We start from the raw sequence: 25,955 nt of genomic DNA on the forward strand, positions 1-25,955 counted from the left end.
GTTCAGAGGTTAAGAGCACTGGCTGCTTTTCCAGAGGTCCTGAGTTCAATTCCCAGCAACCACATGGTGGCTCACAACAATATATAATGTTCTGATTTCTTTACTTTGCTATTAGTAAATGCCGTGTGGCCACATCCTCAGTTAGTTCTTCAGAAGATGCTTTCTGACAATGAACCTCTTCATTTCAGTTACTTTTGTGATTAAGACGGGTTGGCAATTTCCCAAATCACATCTTCAGTCTTTTCTCTTCACACTTCATTATATTCCTTGTACTACAATACTTCTGTTTAAAAATGTTCTCAGTTAAATGTCCATATAAAAATTCATACATGAATATATTCAATCACAGTTCTTAATATTTAGAAGATGGGTCATGAAAAATGACAAATATGGTAAAGGGTGACTGTGGTAAATCCATACTTCCAGCAGTCAATAATAAATGAGCTGTTCATACATATAACACAAATACATGTCAAATTAGTTATGCAGACTAACTGCAGAAAAAATGTACATAAATACTTGGAAGTTACATTGACATAAATCTCTTGAAGAACTTATGTACAGTAAAACTGGTGGTTGCCTAGGGATTGAATGAAGGGCGTGAAGGACACTGAGAAGAATCCTGAAGAAACACATGGTAACTTTGAGGTTCTGTGGTATGTTCAAAATCACTGCTAGAATGGCTTTACAGTATTATACACATATATCAAACTACACAACTATATACAATATACAGAGTTTGCTAACTACACTCCATAAAGTCTATAAAAATAATTCACTTAAAATTCTAGACCACCCACTTCTACTGACGAATCAAATAAGTAGACATTAATATAGTAATTCTACCATATCACTACAAATACCTTAGGAAGCCATCTTACCCAGTGGAAAGGGAAGGTCATTTTCATTGTAACCAAGAATTCTGGTTATGTGCAAAAAGTTACATTCTTGGATCATTTTATTCTCTTGGTTACTGCCTATACAGCAAAGACATCTAGCAAAGATCTCAGGAAGGCATAGGAATCCCCCCCCCAAAAAAAAAATCTATGCTGAACTAGTGACCTTGGTCCTAAGTGACACAGAACTTTATGCTGAAGAGTTCTATAAATCCTTTGACACTACACAGCATTCGTGAGTAGAATAGTTAGGAATGTTCTTACAATGAGAATTTCCCCTGTAGTTAATTGAAACTAATCTGTAATTCCATATACTCACATCCACTATTTCTGTACTTTTGTTTAGTGGCACTTTGCGATATACAGCTGGTAGCCTGCATCCCAATCCTGACCACATAGGTCTCCTCAACGGTGTAAGGAGATATAGTGCATGAGCTAGAAATGAGACACATGATCCATGCTGCTCCCAAACACATGGCAGATTATCACAATATACCAGTTTGTGGTCCTTCAAAAAACTCTGAAATCCAGTCAAGTCAGATCCTCCAAATACTTGAAATTATTATCTCTGAAGTGTTTTTCAACAATAGAAGGTAAGACAGTAACTGAACTCAGAATTGCTCATCAGCAACCTGCTGTCCCATTTAAAATATGAGTCTTTATATCTTTAGCTGGTCAAATACTAACTTTGTTTTCACTATACTCCAACCTCCCCTAAGATTAAAAGTCATGTAAATTCTAAGGCATTTATTATTGGAAGCCAAAGGAATAGGAGGCAAGTACTTGATCTGGTTGAATGACTTAAAGATGTGGGATGCCCATTATGTTAGAAAGTTCATAAAGAACTGGGGATAGTGGCACATGTCTAAACTCTCAGCTACTAAGGAGGCTGAGGAAAGAGAAGTTCAAGGCTAGCTTGGACAAAATAAAAATAATGGCTCAAACAAGCAAATAAAAAATATTTCACACTAAAATAACATCCAAGAAGCAAATTATTTCTGCAAGCCAAATACAGAGCATAGCTCAGATCTCGGCTATACACAACTCTGCCAGTCAAATATGACAGATTGGGGGATTATACTCTTATCATGTGCTTCACAATTACTATAGGGACTTTGAAGAGTAAATGTCTTTTCTTCCCAGAGGTTGTTGTAGCTGAAGTTTTCCTGGTCCTGCCTGGCCCACAATCAGGACAAATCTCTCTCACTAGCGTCCCCCAAGTAAACACACAGAGACTTATATTACTTATAAACTGTATGGCCATGGCAGGCTTCTTGCTATCTGTTCTTATATCTTAAATTAACCCATTTCTATTAATCTATACCTTGCGATGTGGCTTGTGGCTTACCGGTCGCTTACATCTTGCTACTCATCGTGGCTAGCAGTGTCTCCTGACCCAGCCTTCTTTCTCCCAGCATTCTCCTCTCTGCTTGTCCCGCCTATACTATACTTCCTGCCTGGCTACTGGCCAATCAGCATTTTATTTATTAATCAATCATAGCAACACATTTTTATAGCATACAGAACATCCCACAGCAGGTTGTTGAAGAGACTAAGATGGAAGAGATTAGATAGTTTCAGTCATATGTACTAAGAGACAGTGGCATGCTACTCGAGCTAGTCAAAATGTACAACATAGCTCTTGAAAGCTTCCTACACACTTGCCATTCCTAATGCATCTCCCTGTCATGACCGCTCACTATGAGACTCAACATCTGACTGAATACTATTGTGCTACAAGCACCCCTAAAGTCTTCTTGCTGCATGAATCTTTTGGTGCCGATTCAGGTGGGAGCTTAAGCTGTAGGCTTTCCCACACTCACCGCACTCATATGGCCTCTCTCCAGAGTGAACTTTCTGGTGCCGAACAAGGTGGGAGGTTCGGATGAAATCTTTCCCACACTTGCTGCACACGAAAGGCCTTTCCCCAGTATGAACCCTTTGGTGTGCTATAAAATCAGAGCTTCTACTAAAAAATTTCCCACAGTCAGTGCACTCAAAAGGCTTTGACTCAGTGTGAATTCTCTGATGTTTAATGAGGGTGTATCTGTGCCCAAAGGATTTCCCACAATCACTGCAATCATAAGGGTTTTCTCCAGTGTGGATACTTTCATGCTGAACAAGTGTCGATTTGTGTCTGAAGACTTTGCCACAATCATTGCACTTATAAGGCCTCGAGCCACTGTGTACTCTCTGGTGTACTATTAGGTTGGAGTGATGGCTAAAGTATTTCCCGCATTCAGTGCACTTGTAAGGCATTTCTCCAGTGTGGATTCTCTTATGTTGAGTGAGGTTGTCTTTTCGACTGAAGGCTTTTCTGCATTCACTACACTCATAAGGCCTTTCTCCAGTATGGATCCTCTGGTGCTGCATGAGTGTGGCTTTGCGGCTGAAGGCTTTCCCACATTCACTGCACTCATAAGGCTTTTCTCCACTATGGATCCTCTGGTGCTGCACAAGGGTATCTTTGCGGTTGAAACCTTTCCCACACTCACCACATGTATAATGCATTTGTCCAACATGGAAGTCCTCTCCATTCTCAGTGCTCCCTGCTCTCTTCTTGCTAAGGGTGACCTTTTGTTGGTGACCAGTCAAACTGTCCTGAAGGTTCCTCTGCTCCACCTCGCATGCAGAGGGCTTCTCTGAAGAGTAGGGCTTTACATGAACTTTGAAATTCTTAAATAATGAGGCTCTACTGTCGTTCTTTTGTAAAGAATTCTTGACATTATTATGCTTTAGGTTCTGGCAAAAGTTTTCACTTAACCAGAACTGTCTCTCACACGCCCTGCATGAGTAAGTTACAAGTGCAGGGTATGTTCCCTGGTGTTCCTCCACATCCAAAAGACCATTCAAAATGGAGTCACATATGCCACAAGGATAAGTTGTCTGAGTGAAGAAGGGACCTGCCTTGGGAATGTTAACATGTGGTACTCCAACAGAAATGCTTGGTTCAGAAGGCTCTGCTTCATCCTTCACTGCACACCAACAACCTGAAGGCAGAAAAAACACTGGTATACACTCTGAAATACATGTTGTCTTAGTCAGGGTTACTACTGCTGCCAAAATACCTTGGCCAAAGGCAAGTTGGGGAGGAGTTTATTCAGCTTACTCTTCCACAGCACTGTTCATAAGTAAAGGAAATCAGGACAGGAACTCATATGGGGCAGAAACCTGGAGGCAGGCACTGATATAGAAGCCATGAAGGGGTACTGCTTACTGGATTGTTCCCCATGGCTTTTTTGGCCTGCTTCCTTACAGAACCCAGGACCACCAGCCCAGGGATGGCACCACCCACAATGGGTGATCAAAGAATAGAGAAGGCTATGAGATAAAGATATAAGAATGAGGCTAGCACAGGAGAAAAAGTAGTCTTTATTATTTCCCTAAAAATGACTTCTGGAAAGGCTTGGCTGACTGGTAGTAACAGGTCAGAGTTACACATAAGTGTATTTTCCTGGCCCAGGAATGTTTGATTTAAAATGAGTGGCTTATATTCAAAGACAATTAAAGAATTATATATACATCTGATGATCTTAGTTCAGTCCAATGATCTTCTTTCAGTCCAATACTAGAAAGACTGATGAGGGAGCAATAGAAAACACTTGCATTAGAGGCATGGGGAGAAAGCCCTGGGTCAGAAACTAGAGCAGAAATAACAAAAAGGGTAAGATGGAGAGGAAAAGACAGGAAGAAGGCACGTCAACTGGCATTGGCATCAAATGCTAGTGGACACAAGACAGGTTTCTGATCCTATCTGAGAAACATTTGAAAGTCATGCCCTCCTGTAGTTCTTACTAGAGTTGGTCCAAGCTCCTTCTGCTGCGCTTAGAGTCATCCCCTCTCAGTCAGGTGCCCAGGACTCTCTTGCTTGCCATCGTTCAGGAATCATAAAGGATCTGGAAGACAGAAATCACCAGGGAAAAGATAGGTGAGTATAAAATACACCCATGCAAAACTGGGAGGAAAATACAATAAAATAAAGCCTGTCTTGCAGCGACAGTCCAGTGAGTTCCACAAACAATGACTATGATAACAGAAAGCTTTATTTGCTGATTCAGAAAAATGTTAGATAAAGGTGGCAGAACATGGAGCCCTGAAGTGTGTGCCTGTGGACAAAGTCTTACCACCAAGGAAAAAGCATGCAGGATGTGATCTACTGTGATAACCTTAAGATCCTTGATGCCCAAACATGACCTGGCTAGTCTCCTGACAGTTAAGAATTGGGGAGCAAAGAGAATGGAGGAGAAAACTCATTGTATCTAAGGCTTGGCACCCAGAGAACCTATGTGAAGGAATCAGGTAAAACAGTAGTGGCTAAGGCACAGCTGTGGTAAGAAAAGATCAAGCCCTATAGTTTAAAAAAAAAGAGAACAGTGCCATCCCAGAAGCCTAGGGTAGCTCCCCTATCCCAGGAGATGGTAAATATAAAGCACAGAATGCATCATAGCACAATAGTACAACGTCTGAACTTCATCAAGAAGCTCCCCACTTCAAACAGGAAGGACACTTAAACTCATTCTCAGGCTATGTCACATGGTCCTGAGCCAAATGGAAAACTGCCCTCAAGTTTCCTGTTTCTCATCTTAAACACCACATAAAACAACACCCATAATAAATCTCAACCTCAGCCAAATCTCTATGTCTCATACCTCACCTATGAGGTCTCCAGCGATCCCTTCCCCAGGATGCTGGACCAGAATATTTTGCAAGCTTTCCTGCTGGTTGCACAGTGAGACACCTTGGATTTACCATGTCTAAAACCCAATTCTTAATCCTTCTGAAAAAATGTTCACCACTCTAACTTATCATTTTCAACGTTTCAGATGTTTATGAAGTGGGGGAGGGGTAGTGGGGCAGTTCTTCACTCACTGCTTTCACAACCACATTTGATAAGACCAGGAAACTTTGACGGTTTCATCTCCAAACTTACCTTCAGAATTTAATGACTATCCAGAATTCATTCCACGTTCCCCCGACCCTATGCTAGCTGAGTATTACCAGAACATTCTCAGAGTCAGTTGCAATAGCTTCCTGGCCTGTGTCCCTGCTTCAGTCATTATCATCCCAACCCCACAGCAGACTGTTTTCTGAACGAATACCGGAATGCATATTTAAGTCTTTTTAAGATCACCTCTTTCCATCATTCAAAACGCTCCTTAGTTCTCAAATGAGGATACAATTCATCGTAAGCGTGTGACGCAGGATAGGAATCACTGTTACAATCTCTCCCGCATACAAGGGTCAAAAAGGCACCCACTTTTCCATTGTTTCATGCACTCGCTAAGCCTCTGCTCTGGTGGTGTTTTGTTTTGCCATCACACTGCCCTACATTCCACTGCGGGTCAGAAACCGCAAACCTCCCACTCACACGGGTCCCCTGCCCTACTGCCACTTGTGGATTTCTGATTAGAGGCTGAGGATGACAGGTGAAGGTCTGTGAACTTAGGACCCACCTGCGCAGGGTTCATGGCCACCGCCCTCACCTGCCTAAGCAACACCAAAGTAGGGCGAGCAGGGACCGCTGTCACTTGGCCCTGCAGACGGGATCTCCTTACTCGGTCATCGCTCAATATTCCCTCAGAGGCAAGTAAGTCTCCTTTTGTGACTTCTGGGGCCAGTCAACTCGAAACTGGCTCCAAAGTTTGGGCCATAATGCTGCCAAGACACCCGACTTGGGGAAGCTTCCGGAAGTCCCGCCTAAAAGGAAATGCTCCCAACGTGCGCGCTGGATTCTGGGCAATGTAGTTCCCTCAGAGAAATTGACCATAGGGGCGCTGGCTATGGCATCAGTTAGGACATGAATAGTGTGACTTGGCTGTAAGTTCTGGGAAAGGTCCCAGAAACTCACTGGGAAGAGCGAAACCTCCTTCATCTGAGAAGTCCCAGACCGAGAGAACAACATGTGCAAATATTGAGACAAATTATGCCAGATGTTCCCCTAATGGACACACACATCAAAATCGGTAAGGGTATTTAACTGTCCACTCTTATGTTCTTCATTGTTAAATAAGTAAAATATAAAGCTTTAAGTCAGTTGTCCAAGCTTCAACGGTGAGAACTGTCCCAAGACATAAAGTGGAAGAATAGTTTTTAGAGAGAGGTTTTGTAGGGATATTTGAGCTCCAAAGTTGGCTAACGTGGAGCACTTCCTCGGCTTTCCTCAGAGACAAATTTCAGCTAGGAGGGCCCCAGGAGATGACAAGATTGGGAGGGGAATACCAGATATTCTAAAAGCAGATGGTCAACAGAGGCACCTTTCTGATGGTATCCAACCAATGAAGTAACACTCTTATCTAAATGGTACCCATTAGCCCTCAAGCTGAAATACATTTATTTCCTTTTGGGAATATGCCATCTATTTGAAAAATGAAAACTGTTTTAAGTGTTCCATGTGCCAAGATAAAGAGTTGACATGGTCACACTGACAGCCATGTGCAAAGATATCATCAGCACATGGAAATGTAGACTTGGAATAACTGACCTCATTTCACCTACAATTCCAGGAACAACATTAGAATTGAAATTTCAGATGATTCATGGGGGAGAGAGAAGCTTGAACTGTTTAAACAACCAAAACCTGTTTAACCACGACCATGTTGTCTTCACAAGTACATATATATTCTGAGGAAGCCAATGGCATTTGGAAAGAGTTAGGGCATCAGGATAACTCAAGGAGATACTGAAGTCTCAGACGTGCTCAATGCTGAGCACAGGGGGCCTTGAACTGTGACTGTTGCAGAGCTTTAATCCTAAAATGTAAATCACTGGGTGACAACAGATGGACAGTTATGACTCTGATTCTACCATTATTTAGATCGCCTTCATATATAGATATGCTTTGGAAAGCTTCCACTGTATTAGGTTTTCATATTACCCTTCAAATGTCCCTTAATTTTAGCTCCCTACTCCCCATATTCCAAATCCACAACCCCTCTCCCCTCACTATCCTTACTTAATTCTCCCTTTCCAGACCTCCATCCATATCTATTTATTTCCATTTCCTAAAGAGATATGCCTGTTCCCTCTAAGCCCTTACTCTACACCTAGTCTTTGTGTTCCTATGGATTGTAGCTTAGTATTGACTTAACAGATAATATCCACATATAAGCAAATACATACCATGTTTGTTTCTCTCCATCTGGAATAGCTTGCTGAGGATGAATTTTTTCTAGTTCTATTTGTCTACAAAATTCATGATGTCATTTAAAAATTGAAGTAGTATTCTATTATGTAAATATATCACATTTTCTTCATTAATTCTTCTGTCGAGAGACATCTAGGTTGTTGCCAATTTCTGGCTATTATGAACTGAGCAACAATGAACGTGGTTTAGCAAGTGTCTCTGTAGTAGGATTAAGCATCTTTTGGGTATATGCCCAAGAGTGGTATAGCTGGAAATATAGGTATATGGATTTCCATCTTCCCGAAGACCCATCATACTAATTTCTGTAGTGGTTGGATGAGTTTGCACCTCCCCCAGCAATGTAGAGTGTTCCTCTTACTCCACATCCTCACCAGCATGAGCTGTCACTCGTGTTATTAATCTTAGCCATTCTGATGGGTGTGAGATGAAATCTTAAAGTAGTTTTGATTTGCATTTTTTGATGGCTAAGGATGCTGAACATTTCTTTAAATGTTTCTCAGTCATTTAGGATATTAGCCCTTTATTGAATGTGTAGTTGGTAAAAATCTTTTCCTATTCTGTAGACTGCTGCTGTCTCTGAATGATGGTGTCCTCTGACATGCAGATGCTTCTTAGTTTAATGAGTTTCCATTTATTAATTGTTGGTTTTAGTGCCTGTGATGAGTGTTCTGTTAAAAAAGTCTTTATCTGTGCCAATGAGTTCAAGGCTATTCCTCACTTTCTTTATTATCAGGTTCAGTGTATATGCTTTTATGTTGCGGTCTTTGAACCATTTGGAGTTGAGTTTTATGCAGGTTCATGAGTATGGATCTGTTTGGATTCTTCTACACACAACTATCCAGTTTGACCAGCACGATTTATTGAGGATGTCTTTTTCTAGTGTGCATTTCTGGCATCTTTATAAAAACTCAGGTGTGCAAAGGTGTGTGATGTTAGGTTTGGGTCTTCAATTTGATTCCGTTGATTAATGTGTTTTTGTGACAATGCCATGCTATTTTTATTACTGTAGCTCTGTAGTACAACTTGAAATTGGGGATGGTGATACCTCCAGCAGTTCTTTTATTATTCAGGATTGTTTCAGTAATCCTAGGTTTTTTGTTTTTGTTTGTTTATTTCTATATGAATATGTGAAGACATATTTTTGGAATTTTGATGAGAATTGCATTGAATCTCTTGATTGTTTTTGTTAGGGTGGTCATTTTTACTATGTTACTCCTACCAATCCATGAGCATGGGAGACCTTTCCATCTTCTGATATCTTCAGTTTCTTTCTTCAATGAGTAGAAGTTTTGTTTTTTAATTATGGAAGTCTTTCTTTTGCTTGGGCTATAGATACCCCAAGATAATTTATATTATTTCAGGCTGTTATCAAAAGTGTTGTTTCCCTGCTTTCTTTCTCAAACCTTTATATAGAAGGACTATTGAATTTGTAAGTTAAGTGTGTATGCAGCTATTTTGCTGAAAGTGTCTATTAGCTGTAGGAGTTTCCAGGTAGAATTTTAGGGACCCTTATGTATACTATCATAGCATCATTAAATAAAGATATTTTGACTTCCTCCTTTGTAATTTTTATCTCCTTAATCTCCTTCAGTTGTCTTATTGTTCTAGGTAAGACTTCAAGCACTACATTAAATAGAAAAGGAGAGAGTGGTCAGCCTTTTCTTGTTCCTGATTTTAATGAAATTACTTTGAGTTTCTTTCTATTTAAGTTGATGTTGGGTATGGGTTTGCTATAAACTGCCTTTATAAGGTTGAGGTATGTCCTTCTATCCTTAATTTGTCAAGGATTTTTATCATGAAGGGTGTTGGATTTTTTTCAAAGGACTTCTCTGCATCTAATCAAATGATTTTTTTTTTTGTCTTTTTCTGGCTGTTTATATGGTGGATTACATTTATTGATTTATGTATGTTGAACCATGCCTACTTCTCTGGGATGAAGCTTGCTTGATCATTGTGAATGATCATCTTTAATGTGTTCTCAGATTCTGTTTGTGTCTTAATGAGAGTTTTTGAATCTATGTATATAAGGGAAATTGGTGTGTAATTCACTTTCTTTGTTGGGTTTTTATGTAGTTTGGGTATCAGTGTAACTGTGGTCTTGTAAAATGAACTGGATGGACAATGGTCCTTCCACTTTACACTCTTTTGGTCTTCCCCCTCCTCCAATAAACCTCTTGCACTAACTCTTTTGTGTGGTGTGTTCTCATAGCATCATACATTGGCAGGGCCCTCCACAGGTACCAGGGGACTTTCTTTTCTGTTCTAGTCTATTGAGTGTCCCTTAAGTTTCTCATACCTTGTAGACAAATTCTTTGTGTTAGGTTTTTTTTTTATGATTTTGTTAAAAATATTTTCTCAGCCTTTGAGCTGAGTTTCTTCTCCTTCCTCTATTCCTATTATTCTTAGATTTTTCTTCTTTTCATAGTGTCCCAGAGTTTTTTAGACCTTTCTTTGACTGAGGTATCCACTTCTTAATGCCTGAGATTTTTTATTCCATCTCTCGTATTTTGTTGGTGAAGCTTACCTCTGTGGTTCCTGTTGACTTCCTATATTTTTCATTTCCAGATTTCCCTCATTTTGGGTATTAATTATTGATTCTATTTCCATTTTCATGTCTTGAATGGTTTTATTCATTTTATTCCACGGTTTGTGTTTTCATTGATTTCTTTAAGGGGGTTTATTCATTTCCTCTTTATGGACCTCTCTCATATTCATAAAGGCTGATTTAAACGCTTTTATTTGTGCTTCCATTATGTTGGAATATTGAAGGCCTGCTCAGGTAGGGCTGCTGGACTCTAGTGGAGATATATTGTCCTGAATGTTTAATTTTTTTTTTATGCTGGGCTCTAGGCATCTGTGTTTGGGAAAACTGTGATTCTAGGTGGTAATATCTGGTCTTGTCTTTGTTGGGTGGGTTGGAAATAAAAAACCTTGGTTTTTATTTCCTCTCCTGTTCCTAGAAGAGTGTGGTGACTGTGTGTTGCCTATAGGAAAATCTTCTGAGTTCCTGATAGGTGTGAGCACTGGGTGTTCTAGGTAAAATATATTTCTGGGCCTTGGGAGCTGACATTTAGGAATGAGGATTATCTTAGGACATCCACAGAGTGATGAAAGCAAACATCCACTTAGTTAGTGCCCTGAGAATGGGGGTAGAGAGTGTGGAGCAGCCATAGCAGAAGGTCTGCTATAGAGCTGAGGATGGCACTAGGGGATTAGACTTGGAGAAATGGATGGAGAGGTGAAGATAGGCAGGTAGCCTACCTGCTTCCCTGATTGGAGTGGTGCCAGGGAACAGCCTCAGCAGTTTCGGGGGTCTGAAGCATGGGATACCTCTGAGGCGCAGTAACAACTCAGAGACAGTGTTCTTGCAAGCTGACAGGTCACTCCGGACTTCTGCAGTTGCTAAGTTTCTTTTGCTTCCCTAGCTTCTCTTAGCTTCTGCTTTTGCCCTGGTAACTTCAGTCTTTTATTATCATAAGCAAGGAGGAGCAGAAAGAAAAGGGGAAATCACCCAATACCAAATATTGTCATGATCCCAAAGGTTATTCTTAGAAAATCACCAGTATATTCTTCATCATCTTTAAACACAGGTACTATCCCAGGCTTAATACCAAAGCAAGCATAATCTATTTTTATTATTAATGATTATACAATATTCTGAGCACTTGATCCAAAGGCTAGCAACATGCAATTTTGCAAAAAAAAAAAAAAAAAAAAAAAGGTAAAAATAAGAACAGTGGGTCAATGTACCAGACAGTCATTTCCTTCTCACACAGCCTGCTCCGACTTCAAGACCCCTGCAGCTGCCTAAGTTCCTCCTCAGCCCTCTGCAAACACCAAGCCCCGTGGCTGGTGGGCCACAATGACTTCAGACAAGAAATGTGTCCCTGCAACTCAGCTATTTCTGTCCTTCTATATCCAACAATTCCAAGGAAGACCTGTTCCTCACCTTTTCTGGCAGCTCTTTTAAATCTAGAAACCCAATAAAGCTTGTAGCAATTACTCCATCAATTGCCACATTGTCTCCACACTCCTTCAGGAGGTATCTGGATTAAAGTTGCCATCTCCATTTCTTGGTAGAGGCCAACATTTTCCTCCTATTCTAGGTTCCCACACTTTTAGTTTGTCATCCCATCTGTTCGATACTCCATCCATAGTCTTCAGCCAATATCCCTTAGGGTCTCAAGTTTTACACAATGCCCTTGGAATATCCTCAGAAACTGAATTATTCATCTTGGCCAATTTAAGTCCAGTGTGTTAATACACATCATACCATGTGCTATAGTTGACCACACATTTGGTACAGGTTATCCAAGCCTGAAAAGCGTCCCTGGGCTTCAGGTTCTTTCCCATGACCTGCATAACTGCCATAACCCCAGCCTGGGTGATCATCTCTGTATAATTTCCTTTGAAATTTACTTCACTCCTTTCCTGTATCACCAAAATCACCATTGATCTAGGAACACAGAACATGAAGATCAGATAGGAGAAAAAGATTAGCATCACAAGAAGTAATTATATGGAGGAGAACATGACATATGCATGCCAGAAAGCATGACTTCGGGACATGTAGGCATTTCTGCCTTGGTCCTCTAGAGGCATGCTAAGCAGAAGATCTGGAGGGGATCGCACAGAGGGTTGATGATCCACAATCTTGTATCCCTCATCTCTAGTCTCTGCTGGCAGCACGTCAGGCATCTTACATGCCATCCCTGACAGAGTGGCTTGTGTGCAGAGAGTGCCTGCTGGAGTTTAGGAGTAGATAAAACAAAATGTGGGGGAAAGGAGGTTAGAAGGGAAAGATCTGTGGGATAGACCAGAGATGACATGGGGGTGGGGGAGGCTGCTGCAGGTGTTCTGTTGCCCAGATGAGGAGAGTGTTGAGGGGCTAGACTTGGAGGAATGGAGGGAGAGGTGAAAATTTGCAGTTAGCCTATCTGCTTCCTTGGCAGGAGTGGTCAGTGTGTTCCCAGGGAATCCCTGCTGGAGTTGGGGAAGGGAAGTTTGCAAGGGAAGATCTGTGTGATCCACTGTAGATGAGTGCAGGAGGGGAAGGTAGGCTGGAGCAGGAATGGAGGGAAAAGTGGAGATCTGGAGTTAGCCTATCTTCTTCCCTGGCTGGAGTGGCATGTGTGATCACAGGGAGTGGCAGAGTGTGTGTGTGTGTATGTGTGTGTGTGTGTGTGTGTGTGTGTGTGTGTGTGTGTATGTGTGTGTGTGTGTGTGTGTGTGTTCAGTGAGGAACTTCCATACTCATAGTGACAGCACTAATTTACATTTCCACCTACAGTGTATGAAGGTTCTTTCTCTCTGCTTCTTGCATCCTCACCATTGGTTTTTTCAATGATAGTCATTCTGACTGGGGTGAGATAGAATACCAGTATTGCTTGCATTTGCATTTCCCTCATAGCTAAGGATGTTGAACATTTTCCTATACTTAATCCCACTGCACTTTAAGATCTTAAAAAATACATGAATACACTGTTCTATCAAACCCAGCCCCCCATTTCCTCCCTTTCAGTTACTCCCTATTAACCCACCACTTTTTCCCAATTTCATGTGCTCTTTATTTTCGGTTTAATACCCACCTAGTCCTTTTAGTACTGACTGTATGTACACAGTGTGAGACCATCTTCTCGAGTGTGGGTAGTCTCTCCATTTCCCACACTCTTTTCAGTGTGTAACTCTTTGGTGTTGACTGGGGACAGATTTATCTCTTGGAGATTTTGTGAACTCACTTGTATAATTTTGCACCTATGTGATCACTTTTGAGTCTACTGAGGTGGGATTTGTACCTGAAGAATCTCCTGCACTTACTGCATTCACAAAGGCTTTCACGAGCATGAACTGTTATTCTCTACAGCCCTATTTCTCCCAAAGAAATCACACTTGACACATGACTTTGAAGAGTAGAGCCTACCATAGTAACAGAGGGAGGCGAGTAAGATGGTTACTTACTTGTGGGCTGGAAAGATGGTTCAGAAGTGAAGGACACATGCATCTTTTAGTGAGGATCAGAGTCCAGTTATCAGGATGCACGTGCACATCTCATAACTCCAACTAGCAGGGGATCCAAATGCCTCTGGCCTCTGGTGAAACTCAGACTTGTGCATTCCCATACACACAATCTAAATAATAAAAATCCTAAAAAATCAGAACAAGAAAGGATACTTCCTAGAAATGGCTTAATGAAAGAATCAAGCATGGTTATGTGGGTTTGTCAGAGAAGCAAAAATAATGGAGGGGCAAAACTTCTAATAGGGAAAGTTTCTAGGAGTGACAAGTTTGGCAGCTGTTGGCACAGGGAAGCTGGTGGTGGGTTTCCAAGAAACTTGGCATCCAGTATGACTAAGGGAGCATATTTGGCTTTCTTTAGTTGATCTACAGGTGAAATTTTGGACAGCTGATAGTTATCAACTTCTGATCATTGTGTCTTACAGATCTCTAGTCTATATGTGCTGACTCTTGGTACGTTGTCTGTCATATCTGATTTGGTTGTGTGATACATACATACATACATACATACATACATACATGTGTGTTTTGTCAATTGTGTAACTGCCATGTAGGATTACTATGTTTATCTTTAGGCTGTGTTGCTCTAAAACTCTTAGATAAATTCCTGAACATTTCTACTCCATTTTTTTTTTAACTTTAAAATACAGCACTTAAATTTTTTCTTTTTGTTTCCAAGCTATGGTATACTAGTAAATTGCAGTGTGTAAAAATAATGCTTAAGGCATACACTGTAAATAGTCAGAAACCAACCAAACTAACTATAGTGCATTGGAGTGTCACTGTCATAAATCTATGTATAGATTTAATCAACCCTTTTGTTTTTATGTCACGGTTAATCTTAGTTACCTTAAATGGATTGAAAGATGCTTAGAAAACTGGTAAAGCATCTTTCTGGAAATGTTTTTTAAACATTTATTTCTTTTGTGTGTATGGGTGTATGTATAGGCCATAGGACAATTTGAAGGAGTCGTTTCCCTTTTTCTTCCACCATGTAGATCTCAGGGAACGAACTCAGGTCATCACCAATTTGGTGGCAAGGTTTACCCACTAAGGAATCTTATTGGGCTTTCTGGGAAGATTTATGACAGGATTTCCAAGGATGATTAGCATCACGTCATGAAAGTAAAGGAGGAAGATGTCCCCTGCATGTTGATGGCACTGCCTGTCAGGGGATTGGATGAACAAAGCCCAGAACCAGACTGCAGATCATTCACATTTACTCACTCATTCATTCATTCATTTGAGACAGTATCTAATTATGTAGTTCTAGCTCTACTGAAACTATGTAGACCAGGCTGGTTTCAAACTCACAGAGATCCATCTGCCTCTGCCTCTAGAGTGCTGGGATTAAACGCCTTTGCCACCACACCTGTCTTCAATTTTTTAATGGCAGACTAGACTATAGTGATTCTCTTAGTCCTTTAGCCTTAGACTGGGAATGGATAATACACCCTATTGTTCTGAGTCTTCCAGCTTCTTAAGACTGGGCAGCAGCTGGTTTTCAAGGCTTCCTGGCCATTGTGGGAATATCTAGCCTTTGTATAAAAAATTTTAACTTTACTCTCCTTTTAACTGTATATCCATTTTCTATTGGTTCTATTCCCCTTGATAACTGTAATACAATATCTAGTCACAGGGTAAGTTCAGTAACACCAAGAAAATAAGAAAAAACAAAAAACAAAAAACAACAACAAAAAATGTAAAATAAAGAAAACCAAAACCCAAACAACAAAAACCAGGATTTTGAGACATATCAAAATTCAGGACTGGGATGTAGCTTAGCTGGTAAGTATTTAGCTAGCATGCATGGAGCCCTGCATTTAATCTCCAGCACCACATTAACTGGGCAGGATGGAGTATGCATGTAATCCCAGGGCTAGAAAGGTGGAGAGGCAGAAGGATAAATTTAAGATCATTCTTAGCTAATGAACTCAAGGCCAACCTAGGCTACAGGAGACTGTCACACACAAACAAAAACTACTAGGTAAAAGGCATATATCTATATATGGACAGTTAATTGCGATTCATTTGTAAGGACTCATAGGGTTTTTTCACATAATCCTTGCTATTTGCATACATGAAAATATCCATCAAAAAGGTTGAATATATCCTTATACCCATTTTATATTTAGAGGAATAAATTAAAAAGGGTATTAGGAGACCTGGTTTTAAGTATGTTATTAAAATAGAAACAATGTACATACAAAATTTTGTTAACATAATTACACCCTCAATTAAATTATCATTAAAAAGCAAGAGTAAAATAATCAAAAGTTGTCACTTTCTAATGTTTTACTTACATATTTATGTTCTTCAGGTAATTTTTGACTATTACATCAATATGATGGGTATAAAATGAACATATGTCTCTTCCCAACTCAATATTTGATAATATCACTTTGGCAGTTTGGAATTGCCCATGGTGGGAATGCAATTAAATATTCAAACCAGTATTTGCTTGTACTGAAAGAGCTAGACTTAAAAGACAGGGAATATCTTACTAATGCATACAATGTTTAAAAAATACAGCACCTTGACTATTACACTGTGAATAAAAGAGAAAAATTGCTATAATGTTTCTCTAGTACTCAAAAACATTTCCCTCCATTTTCCAAGGACTAGTCTACCAAACCACTGAACTTTGATAATAAAACTTAGTCTATCAAATTCATTGAAGAATGAATGAAGTCTTAATACATATTGTTAGTATATATTTCTTTATTAATGAAAAGGACATTAACACCAATTTCCATTCAAAAATAGGCAAAATAGGTTTTAAAACTATACAGTGGGCAAATAAACACATAAAAATACTCAATATCATGAAACACCAAAAAAGCAATTAAGACTATATGTTATTATACACCTATTAAAATGGCTCAAAGCAAACACATTATCCATACCAAATACTAGCAAGAGTGTGGACAAGTGAGTTCACATGCTGTCTACAGCAGTGGATCTCAAACTGTGGGTAGTGACCCCTTTGGAGTTGTACAACTCTTTCACAGGGGTCACCCTAAGATCATCAGAAAACAAATATTTACATTACAATTCGTAATGGTAGCAAAATTACAATTATGAATAGCAACAAAATAATTTTATGGTTAGTGGTTCCCATAACATGAGGAACTGTATTAAAGAGCTGCAGCATTAGGAAGGTTGAGAACCAACCACTGGTCTACACCAATCTAGATCAGTTTGACAATCTCTTAAAAATGGAAACATTCATACATACTGAATTACTGGCTCAAGAGAAATAAAACATATGCATAATGAGTCATATGCCTTTATCCATTGTAGTCTTGTATGTAACAGCTCAAGAAAGGATTCAATTTAAGTAGCTGAATAGATAAAAAGATCAATGGGTATTGTTGTAGTTATAAAAAACACAGTATAGCAGTATAAAGGATAAGGTATAAAAAAGCAGCAGTGATAAATCTCAAAATAATGATGTATTGTCAAAAATATCTAGGTAAAAAGCAACTTTTGTTTTCACTCACAAACTGTACTCTTATGAGTCAAATATAAACTACTGAACGCTTATAAGTCTGGGAAAAGGGAGAAGATTATAAAAGGTTATGAGGTAAATCACAGACAAGGTTATCATCACAAAGATGAGTATACAACTTTTAAAAGAATAAACCATAGAGATGACTGCATTTCATTAATACATCAATAAACTTTTAAAAAGTGACTCAAAATACAAAACTCAGAACTCCTACTTTCTGGAAACCAAAAGGCATGGTACCCTCCATTTTGATCCTACTCTGTCCTCGTGCACAGATAAGGACAGCCCTTCGTTAATGCAAGGAATACTGACAAGCAGTGATAGTGGCCATACCAGACTGCAAATACAGCAGCTGGACTGTGATTACAATAGCTATATTCCTGGGCTACAGGATCTCCATCTCATTTTCCTATCTCTATAGCAACAGATTTGAGGTAAACAATCATGAAAGACCACACTATCCCACAAAATCTTAGATTATTATTATTATTATTTTGACAATGACCTCAGCTATGTACATACACAGAGTTCTAGGTCCTGTGAACACAGCCCAAAACAAAGACTGCTGGGTGCACTTTTACAAGAGGCACACTTACAAGAGGTAGAGGCTGGCTGCAGACTCTACCATACCCATCGTTTGTGTGCCAATGATGCTTCACATCTGGATCTGCTCATCTCATGAGTGATACCAGCCTATGGAATAATTGCTACTGGGGCACATTCTATGTAGACCCTTACAAGCTGCCTCTCCTTCTGTCATGGGCATTATAAGGACATTCTCTGAGAAAAATAGAGCAAATTCATTCCATTTCTAGAAGTACAGAAGCTTATGGCAATAGCAGAGCTCTCCTCGAGATGACCAATCACAGAAAGTTTCCAAGTCATACACTACAATAACGAAGATCCTGCAGCTCTTGGACAGCAATGAAATTTTTTTTTTTCTTTTGCTTCACCTGTAGAGGTATACCAAGTTGAGACATCCACAAAAGCTGTCCATATTTTCCTAGAAAATTCAGTCTGTTTTCCAGCCTTCCCACTAGTAAACTGTAAGAGTAAAGGTAGCTTTCAGAATAAGGCATCTATCTATGTATAAACCAGAGCAACGAGAAGGCAGTGACCAACCATAATTAGAAGGCTGGAAACATTCACCCAACTGTCATGTGACACTGATTAAAAACTATTTTTTTTAAATATGCAGGAAATCAAATTGTAGCTACCTTCAGCAGATAATAGGGTAGATCTTCCCGGTAAAAGCTGAGTTGTAGCCATGCTTTAAAGAGTTAAAAACAGAAAACAAATTCTCCATAAATACTCCATTCAAGAGTTCCTCCAGGCAAGCAGCACTGACAGACAATTTGCCTTTCCTTAGCATGATGGGGTGATCACTGCACACTGGTTATGTGGTAGAGAAAGACGGCTTCTACCACACTCATATATGGCAAGGACCCTGGCCAGCTCAGTATGGGCAAAGCAGCTCCTGCACCTACCCATGCCTGACCTCCTGAGTAATCTCACACTCCTGGATGTGGGCAGAATTAAGATCAACCTCAGAAGCTTCTCTAGTGTCGTAATACTAAAAGAGAGCATTCCCTGTAAGTCTAAGGCTTTTCTCAAGTATGAATTTGGAGGCGCTAAATGATGTTTAAGCTTCGAGTTGAAGGCTTATCCACATTTGCTACTTTTATGAAGTGTCTTATGCACTGTGACATTTTTGGTGATGAATGAGGCTAGAACACTGGCTAAAAGAATTCCCACATGTGTCACATTCATAAGGCCTTTCTCCAGTGTGAACTACCTGATGCTGAATGAGACCAGACTTTTGGCTAAAGGACTTCCCACACTGGCCACACTCATAAGGCCTTGCTCCTGTGTGAATTCTCCGGTGTTGAATAAGGATAGAGCTTTGACTGAAGGATTTCCCACACTCACTACATTTGTAAGGCCTTTCTCCAGTGTGAACTCGCTGATGTTTAATGAGGGTAGCTTTCTGGCTAAAGGACTTCCCACATTGGTTACATTCATAAGGCTTTGCTCCAGTGTGAATTCTCCGGTGTTGGTTAAGAATGGCACTTTGACTAAAGGAATTCCCACACTCACTACACTTGTAAGGCCTTTCTCCAGTGTGAACTCTCTGGTGTTTAACAAGGGTAGCTTTTTGACTAAAAGATTTCCCACACTGGCTACACTCATAAGGTCTTGCCCCAGTATGAATTTTCTGGTGGTCAACAAGACTGGAGTTCTGTCTAAACAATTTTCCGCATTCACTGCACTCATAAGGCCTTTCTCCGGTATGTATTCTACGGTGATCATTCAGGTGGGAGGTTTGGCTAAAGAATTTCCCACAATCACTGCACTCCCAAGGCCTTTCTCCGGTGTGGACTCTCTGGTGCTGATCAAGCGAGTACTTGCCACGGAAGCTTTTCCCACATTTGCTGCACTCATAAAGCTTTTTCCCAGTGGAGGCTTTTGGCTGGTGCACAGGTGTTTGTTTTTGACTGGACGTTTTCCCACAGGCTCCTCCTGACTTATGACTTTTATGACTGTGAGCTTCTTTCCTACCCTCTTTGATTTTGCTGGGCTTCGGATTGTTGGGAAAGATCTGGGATTTCAGAAGACTCAGTATGTCTGGGAGGTCTTTCTCAACGTCCCAACTGGGGAAGGACTTTGCTGACGTATGGAATAGGCATTGTTTCAAGTCTGAGGCCTTGTCGGCATTCTTCTTCAAGAGCTTTTCTGTACTAGCATGTTTTTGGTGCTGATTAAATTGTGAATGTGCCTCTATACTCTGGTTCTGCCCAGGCAGATCAGGCAGGAGCAAAATGTTTTGAAGAATTGGGACACACTTTTCACAGAGGTGAGTTTTTAGTGGAGATAGAATTGTCTCAGATCTCCAAACCTGTGATGCTCGTGTAGAAACTCTCTGCTCTTCATCTTCTGTTCTATGCCCACAACCTGAAAGACAATAACTGCTGAAATGCCTGTTGACTATGCTCAGAGGAGGAAGCCCCAGCATCCACATAAGCCACAGAATGTTTCTACCGAAGACATGGGAGCTAAAGGGGTGGGTTAAGGGACGAGCTGCATTGCAACATCGGGTTGCTAAAGAGAACAGAATTGTGAAGACCTCACTGAATGAAGGCCTCCAAGATGGCATGAACCATAAGGGAAAGATGTCTAACTTTTCTACCCACGGCCTTAAGCTTCTGTAACACAGCGGCTAGACGTTCATCATGGAGTAGCCTCCAAATCCCTAGGGCTTCCCACCCAGATTGTAGCAGGATATCATCTCCTAGTGCTAAGTGTAAGCTTTGCAGAAGGCAGGTTGTGTGCAAGCCTAGGGAACTCACTACAATTGAAAATGAATAGCGTGTGCTCAGATTTATGTGTGAGGTCGTGTTGGAATCCATAGAGGAACAGTACAGTACAGAGGAACTGGAGATGCATGGAGACAAGAACAGGGGTACCCAGGTGCCAGAAATCACAGATAAAATAACAAGTCAGAAAGCTACCATGTCTGGGGAAGGGAATATGAAATGAGGCTTGGTTGGTAGCACCTAAGCCACAGTGGATACAGGATGTTTTTGGTGATAGCCTGGATGGATGTCTTCCTCTAGCTGTCACTTACCACACCCAGGCCTCCTATGAAGCCAGATTGACCTTTCCAAAGAACCAGATTCCTCCCTCTTACCCCCAGTGGTGTCATTACATATGACCACATGAAACAAGGTCCATAGGAAAGAAATGACATAACAAACGATCAGCTCTGATAGACTGTCTCACAAGAGATAACCATAGATCCCAGGAAAGGAAACACTAATTTTTAAATATCCAAAATGGAGGATCCAGCAAGAACAGTACATGGTTCCAAAACTGCAGCCATGCCAAAGGAAGTCATAAAAAAGCCAGCTAGTCAAGGAGAAGCACTTGTGATGCTAAGGCTCAGGATTTTAGACACCACTAGAGGCAAGACAAGCAAGAGGCAAGACAAGCAAGATGATACCCATTGATTAGGATGACTATAGGATGCCCAACTCCCTTACCACAATAAGCAGCAGGTGCTAGGGTTACTTAGGGAGTGATCTACTTGGGATAGTAGACATAGCTCAGTGCTATCACACATACCATATATAACCAGAATATGGAGAAATTAACAGCTCTCATGGTCCGGCTGTAGAGAGGATCAGTCTGCCTCTAGGGAAAGAGGGCAGAGGGGCTCAGGATGCTAGGGGAACGTAAGAGCCTTACCCAGGGAGTTTATAAGTGCGAAGTTCTGCAGTGTAATATTGAGATACAGCAGCCTCTGAGTCTTCTCAAGAAGTCTCCATTCTTCACGTGAGAAGCAAATGGCTACATCCTCAAAAGTCACACGGCCCTGCTATAATAGGGAGAGGTTATTCCATAGTCAACTTCACCCCTATGTTGCCAAGAATACCCACTTATTTACCCATACTCTCTTCTCCTTCCTCCCCACATTCCTACCTCAAAGCAATACCAGGTCCCAGTGCCACTATATCCCACTAGATTCTAATTTTTCCAGTATTGGTGTCATAGCACCAGCAGCAGATACAATGACACCATCTAAACTGACATATAGGGCTACATCTGTTCTTGTCAAACAATTTCTCAGGGCCCCCCTGATGGTCCTTCTTAGGCATACTCAGATGAGTTCACCTTTCACCCTTACATCCTCACAATCATCCTGATTGTCATACGTGGTCCAGGATCCTGCTCCAGAGACCATTTGTTCTTTGCTTCCATCATAGCTACCCAGGATCGCTTGCAATCTCACACAGCATTCTTCTACTTCTGCAGATCTTCACATTCCCTAGACAATCACAGTCTTACTTTTGTTCTTAATCATTCCTAAGAAGTGGTTCAAAACATCAATGGCTCTCGACCCCATATTCAGTAACTCACAGATGCAGATTTGTGTCCCTAAAATTACCCATCTGCCTGCATGAGATACTGTAGACATATACAGGATCACAACAAAATTTCAGTAAGCCTATAGCATGAAGAATAGTCACCACTTTTGGAGTCTTAGTTTGGGAGCTTTAACAATAGACTATCCACTGGGTGGCTTATAAACAGAAATGTATTTCTCACAGATCTGAAGGCTTTAAGTCTGATGTCAAGGAGCCATTCTTGGCAGTTTCTGGTGAAGGTCCTGTTCTATGGTTATAGACCACTGACTGCCATTGGTATTCTCAAATGGTGGGAAAAAGCATTAGCTAGTTTCCTGGCATGCTGTTGCAAGGGCACTCACTACTCCCACATAAAAGGGATCTATCCTCATAAGCTAATTACTTCTCAAAGGCCACACAAGTTAAAATTCAACAACAGAATTTTGAGGAGATGAAACCATTCAGTCCTGGCTTTGGGCCACCTTCTACTTAGTATTGCTGGCACTGTGACTGTCTTATTGCCCCATGCCTTAGAAACTTTGATCATACTCTTTCTCATGTCCATCTATCTCTACTTCTCTCACAATTGTGTTTCTAATGTTTATCACTTCTACCTAGGTCACCAAGACTCATTCATAGCCCCACCTTTCCTGAGTAGCTATCATTATTACTAGCATGAGAAACAGAACTACTCCTAATTACAATATACATCTACATGTTTGGGCTAAATACTGACCAGCACTTTTTTAGATGTATCCATCTCAAGCCACCTCCCAAATTCCAGACAGAGAAGACCACCCACCCATATGATGTGTTTCTTCATTGATCTTTGAAATAACTTAGAAGTAGCTAAACACAATTAAAAAAAATTCTCAATGAAAATGAACCTGCATTTGATGGAGTTTACATCCTTCTAAATCTTAAACTGTTAGAGCAGCAGTTCTCAACTTATGGATTATGACCCTAACCCTAACCCTAACCCTGAGGATTATGACCCCTTTGGGAGGTTTAACAACCCTTTTACAGGGGTCGCCTAAGACCATCAGAAAACATGTAGTTCTGATCTAAGATTCATAACAGTAACGAAATTACACTTAGGAAGTAGCCACGAAAATAACTTTATAGTTGGGAGTCACTACACCACAAGGAACTGTATTCATCGATCACAGCATTAGGAAGGTTGAGAACCACTGTCCTGGAGGCTGTACCAATATTTGACTACCTTCCCCTCTTTAAAAGCTAAGACCCTAAGCAGCACTAATCATAAAACTAATGTAGACTCCTACCACTTCCTCCATTTTCACCCTGGTCTAGTCACTATTAACACTCACCTGGATTATTAGAGCAGCATCCTCCATAGGTTTCTTACTGCCTCCCTCACAACAACTGGGTTTTCCATGACACAGGGACATGGAGGCTGACATGGCGAACATTAGGTCAGCTCCCTCCTCTTTGCGTTCCTTTTCTAAGTGTCTCATTGTTCTCATCACTCCAAAGCAGATACCTAGATCTCAATTCATTCTAGGTCTGAATCCTACCCTGCTCCTTTTCATTCCCACAGAAGAAAACACTTGAGGTGAATCTGTGCATGATGTCAGACTCATCTCCAAGCATTTACACATTCCAGTGCCTGAGTCAACCTCATTCTGTATCTGTTACCATTAGGAACTACTTCAAAGAACCCCCAATATTGAATGAGGACGCTGTGCTTGGGTTTGTTAAGCATTCTTTGGCCCAGGACAAGGTCATGAGTAGTGACAGTCTGACACACTCTCCTTACCTGCATGAGGGCCATATCCACTTCTTCAGTAATGGATACCTGTAAGAGAGGTATCATGAATGATGGCAGGGATCCAAACCCTTGGGTCTTTCTCTATACTCTCCCAACATGGAGCAAGGTGACCTGGGGGTGCCTTCATTACATCTGATCCCAAATACTCAGTGCTGAGGGTTACCTGTGGGGCCCTGAACAATGACTCAACTCGCCTGTGCTATATAGAACAGCTTTTTGGAAAACCGAAAGCCCACATTCAAGCCTGTGTACTTCTTCCCTACAGAAATTCCTATGTCGTAGGGATAAGGATAAAAGTCCCCATCTTACTATTACAGGCTTAAAATATTTCACACTTCAATATCGCTCCAAGAAATTACACACGCTGGGGCCCTGGCTGTCACACACTGCCCTGTCTCCTCACAGTAGCTTTGCAAATAGGGAACCTAAACACAAACCAGGATTTGGAGAGTAGCGACTTAAGCGGACTCCCTCACTCAGACTTTGTATGATACTTGGTGAGGGCAAAGGCGCATCAGATGTCGCAGCACTTACCTAAACCTGGTGCATGAATGTGGGCACAGCCATCCAACTAAGGCGCGCGCAGATGGCACGGAGACGGGACCAGGACTTTGGGTAAAGCTGTCGCCGCCAGCGCCCAGTGTGCGATGAATGCTACTTCTAGAACCGCTCCTTCATACTCTTCATCCCCTAACGCTGGACAAAGGGGTCCTGCATATGGTCAACAAAAACGGACCCAAAAACCGCTAAAACGAGCGCCACAGAATGCAGCCGGAAGTCCCGCCCTATCCTACCAGTAAAAAAACCCTGCAAATGATATCGTTCTAAATGCTCATTGGTTCAGTGTTCTTCTATCTGTGACAAACGCACTCTGGGTAACGTAGTTCCTCTAGTTGTGCGTCTGCGGCTGGGTAAGCTGTGGACCCTCACCACCTGGAACAAAGGCTAAGCGGGATGCCGGGAAATGTCGTCATAGACGGTAGCAAACAAGCCTCTTCCAGGTATTTGTTTTCTGGTCTGTGTTCTTCCTTTGTAGTCTTGGGCCACCCCAGTGTTTTCCAACCAGGGGGCAAACAGAATACCCCAAAGGGCTGCAAGTAAGCTACACTGGAGGTCAAAGGGGCTATGGTTGGCTAGGAGGATAATACTCTCTCTGAGGGAGGAAAGAAACTTCTCCACTTCTTGCCCAAAGTCTGGACAGACATCATGATGGAAGCGCATGCCTAGCCTCCAGAACTAGCTGTAGGCACTTAGCTGCCCTAATCCACTGCTGGAGACTATCTGTAAGTAGTCTCTTCTAAATTGCTAGGTGTGTTACACTTCCATTTCTGCTCTCATATCCTGGAGCCCTCCCTTAGTATTCTAACACCCCTGCCCCATCTTTCATGGGACTTGAATTGTCCCTTCCTCTCTGTCCCATCAGAGGATGCATCACAGATCACATATGGCTCTTTAAACTTCAAATATATATATATATATATATATATATATATATATATATATATATATATATATATATATATCTCGAGAAACTAGAGAGCTTTCCGACTTTCCTGAATATCACAAGGAGCATAGATCACCTCTCTAAAAAAACAGGATCTGTGTGAAACCCACAAGTTCCTCACAACTCCCCCTCTTCTAAGGGTGCAGCCCTTTGCAAACAGACCCAGCCAGCCACCTACAGAAGTGGCCA

The 25,955-nt window shown here is 41.1% G+C and overlaps 1 protein-coding gene across 3 annotated transcripts; it reads right to left on the reverse strand.

Annotated features, from left to right (window-relative positions):
• Positions 1-1,907: 1,907 nt before the first annotated feature.
• Positions 1,908-25,503, reverse strand: LOC131926134 (zinc finger protein interacting with ribonucleoprotein K-like). 3 transcript variants are annotated; one of them, XM_059281421.1, is made up of 4 exons: positions 24,797-25,503; positions 24,251-24,289; positions 21,812-21,941; positions 16,851-20,518 (listed from the first exon to the last, which is right to left on the reverse strand). In XM_059281421.1, the coding sequence occupies exons 2-4, from the start codon at positions 24,263-24,265 to the stop codon at positions 19,260-19,262; spliced, it is 1,404 nt and encodes a 467-aa protein (XP_059137404.1). In that variant the 5' UTR covers positions 24,266-24,289; positions 24,797-25,503; the 3' UTR covers positions 16,851-19,259. The 3 variants fall into 3 exon arrangements, with proteins under 3 accessions (XP_059137417.1, XP_059137411.1, XP_059137404.1); XM_059281434.1 differs by lacking the exons at positions 16,851-20,518; positions 24,251-24,289; positions 24,797-25,503 and adding exons at positions 1,908-3,886; positions 4,692-4,792 and having other exon boundaries at positions 21,812-21,919; XM_059281428.1 differs by lacking the exons at positions 16,851-20,518; positions 21,812-21,941; positions 24,251-24,289; positions 24,797-25,503 and adding exons at positions 1,908-3,886; positions 4,692-4,792; positions 6,350-6,506.
• Between the last annotated feature and the right edge of the window lie 452 nt (positions 25,504-25,955).

This window comes from Peromyscus eremicus, chromosome 1, assembly GCF_949786415.1.
Source record: "Peromyscus eremicus chromosome 1, PerEre_H2_v1, whole genome shotgun sequence".
Lineage (NCBI taxonomy): Eukaryota > Metazoa > Chordata > Mammalia > Rodentia > Cricetidae > Peromyscus > Peromyscus eremicus.

What these genes read in the sequence shown, in the direction of transcription:
- LOC131926134 (XM_059281421.1), bottom strand. An exon ending in CGCACTTATAAACTCCCTGG is followed by an intron (nt 20,519 to 21,811) that starts GTAAGGCTCTTA and finishes ATTGTCTTTCAG; the next exon opens with GTTGTGGGCATAGAACAGAA.